At 38.3% G+C, this 9092-nt stretch overlaps 1 protein-coding gene across 1 annotated transcript; it reads left to right on the forward strand.

Annotated features, from left to right (window-relative positions):
- The first annotated feature begins 3748 nt into the window (after positions 1 to 3748).
- LOC114652826 (uncharacterized) lies at positions 3749 to 8797 on the forward strand. Its single transcript, XM_051928561.1, has 2 exons — positions 3749 to 5456; positions 8706 to 8797. Exons 1-2 carry the CDS (start codon positions 3749 to 3751, stop codon positions 8795 to 8797), a joined length of 1800 nt encoding a protein of 599 aa, XP_051784521.1.
- The last annotated feature ends 295 nt before the right edge of the window (positions 8798 to 9092 follow it).

Consider the following 9092-nt stretch of genomic DNA (forward strand, 5'->3'; position numbering starts at 1 on the left):
TAGCCTTGCCTTGTATAAGGTGCAGAGGCATACGGTTTTCAACCGTGATCGCACGTCTTCGTGCCTGAGCACTTGCATTGTGCTAACCGGCCTACGGGCTCTTTGAATGTTAGAAATAGCAAGTAAAGAAAATTTATTTACTTAAGTATCGCACCGTACGCCAAGGCGTACAGAAGAAGAAGCTAAGAATCTTTAGGTATAGAAATAACTAAAGTCTTTCAAGAAAGGCTAAGTTTAAAGAAGATATCTTTTTTCCTTTTTTTTGTCTTTTATTTTACGTGTTTAACTATTTTTTCTTTTATTCTTGTGTGGACTATTTGCTTTTATCTTTCACTAAATACTTCAAAAACGTACTTCTGGACTCTGAGAATTCTTTTGACACGCGTCTTACCCGTGCCTGATGACACCTTATATATTTCATCAGCTACACAAAAGTTAAAAACCTGCCTAAAACTGAAATCGAACTAAGAAAGAAAACTTGAAATTTCCTTGGATTTCAAAAGAAAGCAAGTTGTGTGTTCAAAGCTTGAGATCGGATTACGACGACTTAAAAGGGGTTTAAGCACAGTTCTTTGTGGAATAGCAATGGCATCTGAATCCGGGAGCCAGAAGAAATTCCGAACCCCCAACGAAAGTATCAGTGGCTTCAGCGAAAGCCGCTACGATTGTGACTCTATAACAGAGGATCATCTCCATGACGACAGAAAGCCGCTCGACTCAGCAACAATTAAACTACAATCAGAAATGGATTACAAATATAGACAATTATCTGATTCCATGAAGAACATAACGGAATTACAAAAAAATGAATATAACTGTGAAAACATAGAATTAATTTTCAATAATCAGTTCGCCAAACAGAATGGAATACAAAAAGTTAAGTGTCAAAATTTTATCCATCCAGAACACCGAAGATGCAAGGAAACTGATACAAACCAACGTTGACTCTAAAATGGAAACTATAACCACGTTTTGTGGAAAGACGACGGAATGGATATTTGATGCACAACAAAATAAAAGCCTCCATCAACAACCTAACTTTTCGGCTAACCAATTCAAGGATTACAGAACAACCACCGACGTTCCTGACGTCTCACCGGAAGACAGTATCTCTCAGGTTTCCTTTCAAGGTAAAAGTCATGTAAGCTCAAGAGCTAATTCAGCTAAAGACTCCCACATTTCCATAAAATCTAAACACAGTACAAGATCAACGACTACTTCGGTTAATGCCATCAGATCTCAAGAAGCAGCACACGCTGTGCTGTTAGCTAAAGCAGAGAACCAAAGAAAGCAACAGGCTCTAGATATGGAAAAAATAGAGTTAAAGGCCAAAAGAGAATATGAAGAAGCGCAACTGAAAGCTAAAAGAGATCAATTGGCTTTAGAAGAAGCCATTAAAGAATCCGACGCAAAATTGAAAGCGCTTAAAGGGCGCAATCGCAGCCCAAAGAGACTAGATTCCTATAACGTCCCCCAGAAATTAGATGTAAGAGATGTAAAACCACATGAAAGTACAGATTATCCCCAGCATTCACTTTATCAGCAACAAAATAAAGTACCTTTTCAACAATGTTATGATCAACAGCAAAACAAAACACAAGCGCCTAATATGCCCCAGATAAAGGTGCCAATATTTGATGGCGATCCACTGACTTATATGAACTTTAAAAGGGCATTTGATCGAATCATCGAACAGACAATGAGTAACCCTGACGATAAATTAGAATATTTGATACAATTTACTAAAGGTGAACCTAAAAGCATTACACAGAACTGCTCATACTTACCACCAGAAGAGGGGTACAGACACGCCAGAGAAAGGATAGAGACTATTTATGGAAATCAAATACAAATAGGGGACGCCTACATGAAGAAAATCAGGATGTGGCCACAAATAAAAACGAACGATGGAGAAAGCCTAAGAGCATATACACTCTTTCTAGGCAATTGCAAAAGCGTTATGTCAGGTTTAAAGAACGGAAACGAATTTGATAACAATTTAAACATTCGTACTATGTCATCAAAGCTTCCTCAAGAGCTAAGAGAGCACTGGCAGAATAAAGCAATAAAGATCGAAAAAAGGGAAGGAAGAACACCAGGACTCACTGAACTATATGGATTTTTGGAAGATCGGCTCGTATCCTCCTTATATCCAATGTATGGCGCTTCATATGACAGTAATACTTACAAAAGGGAAAAGGTCGATTATGAAAAATATCCAGCAAAAAGCGGAATCAGAAAGGGCAACTTTGTCTCAAATTTTGTCACTACAGTAGAAAGGGAAGATAAAACAGAGAAGATTGAACGTATACCCGGTAAGCACTGTCTTTTCTGTGACAAGGGGCACGAACTTAATGACTGTAATGCAATTCAGAAACTAACTTACGAAAGTAAAATTGACTTTTTAAAATCCAAAGGCTTATGCTTTAAATGCCTTAAACAAGGACATCTTAGTAAAAATTGTGAAGAAAAAATAAAATGCAGCAAATGTCCTCATCTTCACCCAGTTATTTTACATAAAAATAAAGAAGAGAACTCTGATGATAAAGTTGAACTTCTCAAAAAAGAAAACACTAAATCGGTACAAAAGGATACTTCTCCTGTAAGTACGCCCGTAATATCGAAAGAGTCGTGTATGGTTACCGGGGCCGGAAACGGTGTCTTAGCTGTGGTCCCAGTTAAAGTTAGGTCTAAAGGCAACGAAAAATACATCGAAACATATGCTCTGATAGACCCGTGTAGCACAGCTACATTTTGCACAGAAAGTTTAAGTGAGCAATTAAATCTCACAGGAAGAAATTTTAACCTACATCTCGACACCCTAAACCACTTAGAAAGACCATTAAAATGTAAACTCATATCCGGTGTACAAGTCTGTGGGCTAGAAGACAACACATTTTACGACTTAGCAGATGTGCATACAGCAACGGTTATACCTGGACATAAAAACAAAATCCCTATCCAAGAAGATATTTTGAAATGGCCCTACCTTAAAGACGTACATTTACCCCAAATAAACGCAGAAGTAGGCATAATAATAGGCACAGACTCTCGTAAAGTCATGGAGCCATTGGAACTTATACCAAGCGAAGGAGATGGACCTTTTGCAATAAGAATGGTCCTAGGATGGATTGTTATTTGTTATGAGAAGGAGTCAGACAACGAAGAAGTAAAAAGATGTTCAGTTAATTACGTGACGATAAAGAAGGTGGAGCAAATGTTGCTCCAGCAATACAATATAGACTTTCCAGAACGCGACTATGAGGAAAAAGAGGAAATGTCACAAGAGGACATTAAATTCATGCGCATAGCTTCAGATACTGTAAGCCTAGTGAACGGACATTACTGCATCAATCTGCCCTTTAAAGATGAAACTCTTGACGTGCCAAACAACCACTGTGTTGCAAAACAATGTGCTATTGGACTTAAAAGGAAACTCATGAAGCATCCAACATTCCATGAGGATTATAAAGCCTTCATGAAAGATATTTTAGACAAAGGATATGCTATCAAGGTACCTATTGAACAGCAAACCCTCGAAAAAGAGAGAGTGTGGTATATGCCTCATCATGGAGTATATCATCCAAAGAAAAACAAAATCAGAGTGGTTTTTGACTGTACGGCCACATACCAAGGTTTTTCTCTAAATGAACAGTTGCTGAAAGGACCTGATTTAACTAACACACTCATTGGAGTTCTTACAAGATTCAGAGAGGAACCAATCGCTCTCATGGCAGACATTAAATCAATGTTTTACCAAGTGAAAGTTCCAGAAAGGGACATGGATCTCCTTCGTTTTTTGTGGTGGCCTGAGGGTAATCTAAATAACGAACTTGAGGAATACAAAATGACAGTGCATCTTTTCGGTGCTACTTCGTCGCCCAGTTGTGCCTCCTATGCCTTAAAAAAAACAGCTGAGGATGCTAGAGACATAGCACCAGAGGAAGCAGTTAACACTGTGTTAAATAACTTCTATGTCGATGACTGTTTAAAGTCAGTTGCTACTGAAGAACAAGCCATAAAATTGGCCAAGGATCTACAAACCCTATGCTTAAAGGGAGGATTTCATCTTACAAAATGGATAAGCAACAGCAGAGCAGTCTTGCTGTCAATTTCTGAAGAAGACAGAGCAATAAATCAAAAAGATGTGGATTTAAGTTATGACTTATTACCAGTTGAAAGAGCTTTGGGCGTCCAATGGTGCACACAAACAGACAGTTTCAAGTTTCAAGTAAATCTGCAAAATAAGCCTGCTACAAGACGCGGTATTCTGTCCGTGGTTAGTTCAATATATGATCTGCTTGGATTTTTAGCGCCAGCCATATTACCTGCTAAGTTTATTCTAAGAGAACTGTGTAAAGAAAAATACGCTTGGGATCAAGAAGTGGAAATTAAATACGTTCGGCAATGGAAAAAATGGATGGACGATTTGCAATTACTTGCGGATTATAATGTGGACAGGTGCATTAAACCTCCTGAATTCGGTCAAACAATGACCGCACAAATACATCATTTTGGAGATGCCTCAGAAAACGGATATGGCACCGTTTCCTACCTCCTCCTGACTAATAAGGAAAATAAGAGACATTGTTCATTTCTAATGGGGAAATCTAGAGTGGCACCACTAAAACCTGTAACTATACCAAGGTTAGAACTCACAGCTGCAGTGGTAGCAGTCAAAATGGACAAAATGTTTAAACAAGAATTAAAGATTCCTCTGAAAGAATCAATCTTTTGGACAGACAGCACCACAGTACTACGGTACATAGCAAATGAAAACGCACGCTACAAAACTTTCGTCGCTAACAGAATCGCTGTGATAAGAGAGCACACACAACCCTCGCAATGGAGGTATGTTGCATCTGCACAAAACCCAGCGGATCAGGCATCAAGAGGATTAACAATAGAAAACTTCGTCAAAAATAAAACTTGGATACAAGGCCCAAACTTCCTGATAAAACCAGAACACGAATGGCCTAAGAGACCAGATGAAATGGATCTGTCTACTTGTGACGATCCAGAAATCAAAAGGTGCGTAGCAAATTGTGTAATTGTTGAAGAAAAAATCGAACCAGTAAAAAGACTTGTAGAGCACTACTCTAAATGGTTCAATTTAAAGAAAGCAGTAGCATGGTTCCTTAGGCTCAAAGAGATGCTAATGCGTCTGAAAGAAGAGAGAAAGGCAATTCAATACACAGTCAGCAAATCTGGACACAGCCCAGAGAAACAAAAAACACTGATAGAAAAACATATGAAAGAATACAAATCATCGATGAGGCTAAATCCACTGTCCGTAGACGACTTATCTAAAGCAGAAGACGAACTTATTCGCTTTAGTCAATTAAAGGCTTACCCAGAAGAACTTAAAGCCCTATACAAAAATCAGCTTATAAAAAAAAGTAGTAAAATCATCAAACTTGATCCAGTTTTACAAGAGGGAATATTAAGAGTCGGAGGTAGACTTAGCAAATCTGCTATGCCAAAAGAAGCCAAGCACCCTGCGATAATTCATAAAAGCTCACATATTGCTACTCTCCTAATCAGACACCTTCATCAAATGCACAAACATTGTGGACGTAATTATTTATTAGCAGAATTACGCCAAAAATACTGGATACCTCAAGCAAACGCAGCTATCAGAAAAATAATTTCAAAGTGCACTATATGTAGAAGATACAATGCGAAAGTAGGTGAGCAAAAAATGGCAGATTTGCCAGAAGATCGCCTAGTACCCAACAAACCACCTTTCACTAACGTTGGAGTGGATTATTTTGGTCCCTTCTTTGTCAAAAGAGGACGAAGTTCAGTTAAAAGGTATGGAGTAATCTTCACCTGTTTAACAACAAGAGCCGTGCATATAGAGATTGCGCATAATCTGGACACAGATTCTTGCATACAAGCCATACTCAGGTTCAAGAGCAGAAGAGGCCGAGTTAAAATCATACGCTCGGACAATGGAACAAATTTTATTGGAGCAGAAAGAGAGCTAAGGGAGGCTATAAAACATTTGGAGCATGAAAAAATCAGCAACGAAATGATGCAAAGAGAAATCGAATGGATTTTTAACCCACCATCAGCCTCCCATCAAGGAGGAGTTTGGGAGAGACAAATCAGAAGTATAAGAAAGATTTTAAATTCGACATTAAATCAACAAACCCTCGATGATCAAAACCTTCCTACGTTGATGTGCGAAGTAGAATCAATACTTAACAACAGACCCCCCACAGAGACATCAAACAACCCTAATGATCTGGAACCACTCACACCCAATCATATATTATTGATGGACACTCAACCTGAAATACCACCTGAACTCGCATCAGAAAAGGATCCATATCCAAAAAGACGCTGGAAACAAATGCAATACATGGCTGATTTATTTTGGAAAAGATGGACTAAAGAGTACTTACCAATACTCCAGCAACGTCAAAAATGGCTTACACCAAGAAGAAATTTTGAACCAGGGGACATTGTCTTAATTGTAGATAAAGCTACGCCCCGCAATTCCTGGGTAATGGGTCGAGTCATCAAGACAATGCCAGATGCCAAAGGTGCAGTCAGAAGGGTTTGCGTGCAAACTAAAAACAACACATTGGACAGACCCGTGAACAAACTGTGCCTGATCCAGGAAGGATCAAGTAATTTAAATGATTGAATCTTAATTGCATGCTTATTTTTCATTGTGTATGTGAATTTACAGTAGAGTTTAAATTTTAAGTTTCTTAATTTAAGTAAAGAATAAGTTTAGTAAAGTAGTGAAGGCTCTTAGTAAGTAATGTTAAAGTAATTGATTTCTGCCCTAGCATAAACAATTAGGGGCCGGATGTGTAAGAGCCATTTTCCTTGTTCTATAAGACTCATGAATATTTCTTAGATGACAATGCATAAATAACGGGAAGTTCCTATAACCCCCGTAAATAGATTCGCAGTGGTATATTCTTACCATTTCTAACAGCTTGGAGTAAACATTATTAGTCATTCAGCTAGTGATAGCCTTGCCTTGTATAAGGTGCAGAGGCATACGGTTTTCAACCGTGATCGCACGTCTTCGTGCCTGAGCACTTGCATTGTGCTAACCGGCCTACGGGCTCTTTGAATGTTAGAAATAGCAAGTAAAGAAAATTTATTTACTTAAGTATCGCACCGTACGCCAAGGCGTACAGAAGAAGAAGCTAAGAATCTTTAGGTATAGAAATAACTAAAGTCTTTCAAGAAAGGCTAAGTTTAAAGAAGATATCTTTTTTCCTTTTTTTTGTCTTTTATTTTACGTGTTTAACTATTTTTTCTTTTATTCTTGTGTGGACTATTTGCTTTTATCTTTTACTAAATACTTCAAAAACGTACTTCTGGACTCTGAGAATTCTTTTGACACGCGTCTTACCCGTGCCTGATGACACCTTATATATTTCAGCAGCTACAGCGGATTTTATATGTAAGCATATTTAAATATATATCGCAGATTTTTTGCTGGTTCACGGATTTCTGCGGACAATAGGTCTTTTAATTTCTGGTACATGCTTCCTCAGTTGGTTTGCCCAGTTGATTTCATACAAGGGACACTATTGGCAGATGGCTGAGAAGCTACCCAACCAGAGCGCATATTACGTATTAAATAAAACTCCTCAAATATATTGTGAGCATGGGGGCTGTTCGCACCCCTAGAGGATACGGCCGCTCCTCAAAAAATGCTGAAAGATTACCTTCACATTGCACCCATCCTTGCTGGGCTTATATGTGGCTGCTTTGTCAAGTGATATGCTTCCCGCACGGTGCTTCGCATACTTAAAAGATCAAACAGCACGTATTGATTTTTGATTGTTTACTTTTCTCTCTCTCTTGCTCTGACATTCTCTGCTCCTGACGGAGGGGTTGTGAGCAGAGGGGCTGTTCGCACACTGGCCTAGAGGATATGGACGCTCCTCTAAAAAATGCTGAAAGTCTACCTTCACATTGCTGTCTTCCTTGCAGCTGCTTTGTCCGGCGGTGCTTTGCATACTTAAAAGCCAAACAGCCCTATTGATTTTTGATTGTTTGCTTTTTTCTTTCTCTCTCTCTCTGACATTCTCTGCTCCTGATGCGCACTCCTTTGAAGAGGAAGATATGTTTGCATTCTTTTAATTGTGAGACGGAACTGTCATCACTGTCTTATCTTGGAGCACAGTTTAAACTTTTGAAAAAGAGACAAATGTTTGTTTGCAGTGTTTGAATAAAGTTCCTGTCTCTCTACAACCTCCTGTGTTTCTGTGCAAATCTGTGACCCAAGCATGACAATATAAAAATAACCATATAAACATATGGTTTCTACTTCGCGGATTTTCACCTTTCGCGGGGGGTTCTGGAACGCAACCCCCGCGATTGAGGAGGGATTACTGTATATGGTCTTTTGCGAATTTTCACCTATCGCTGATGGGTCTGGTACGTAACTTCCGCGATAGGTGGGGGATCACTGTAAAGAAAATAACATCAAAATCTGTATCCTTGAATTTTCTAGGAATCATTTCACTCACCTGAGCATTCCTGGCCAAGTGAGAGCCTACCTAAACTGACTAGTTCTTAATGAACATGTTATGTTACAATCAGAGTTTGTTCCCTGGCTTATGTTTGTTTTTCTTTCTTGTGCATTCTTTGTATAACTTAAATTATTATTTTCTATATATTTACTGTAATTATGTATTTTTGTTAATATTGTTCTGTTTATTATTTAGTATGTATGTATTCTGCTAAGTGCCCCAAGAGACAGGTTCATCCTGATGTCACTGCCAAAAGACCATCCTCAGCCTTTATCTTTGGAAGCTGAGAGCAGGTCCTTCAGTGGTTCATTGTCACTTGGAGTGTACTTCATTTACTGTAAGTATTCATTTCTTGGCTTCTTAAATTGTTGCTTTTTGTTCTTGGATTTTGCTCTTGTTTTACAGATTTGGATTTTCCTTTTTGCAACATGGTTTGCATTATTATTATTATTATTATTATTATTGCTTTTTTTGGCCATTTTTGTTCTTCTTTTGTTTTATATAAAATTTATTTATAAAAAATCTTTATGGATTTGATTCTCAAACCAAAGTTTTTTATTTCCTTTCAGAGGCATTTAGACC

The sequence above is a fragment of the Erpetoichthys calabaricus genome, chromosome 5 (assembly GCF_900747795.2).
Source record: "Erpetoichthys calabaricus chromosome 5, fErpCal1.3, whole genome shotgun sequence".
Lineage (NCBI taxonomy): Eukaryota > Metazoa > Chordata > Cladistia > Polypteriformes > Polypteridae > Erpetoichthys > Erpetoichthys calabaricus.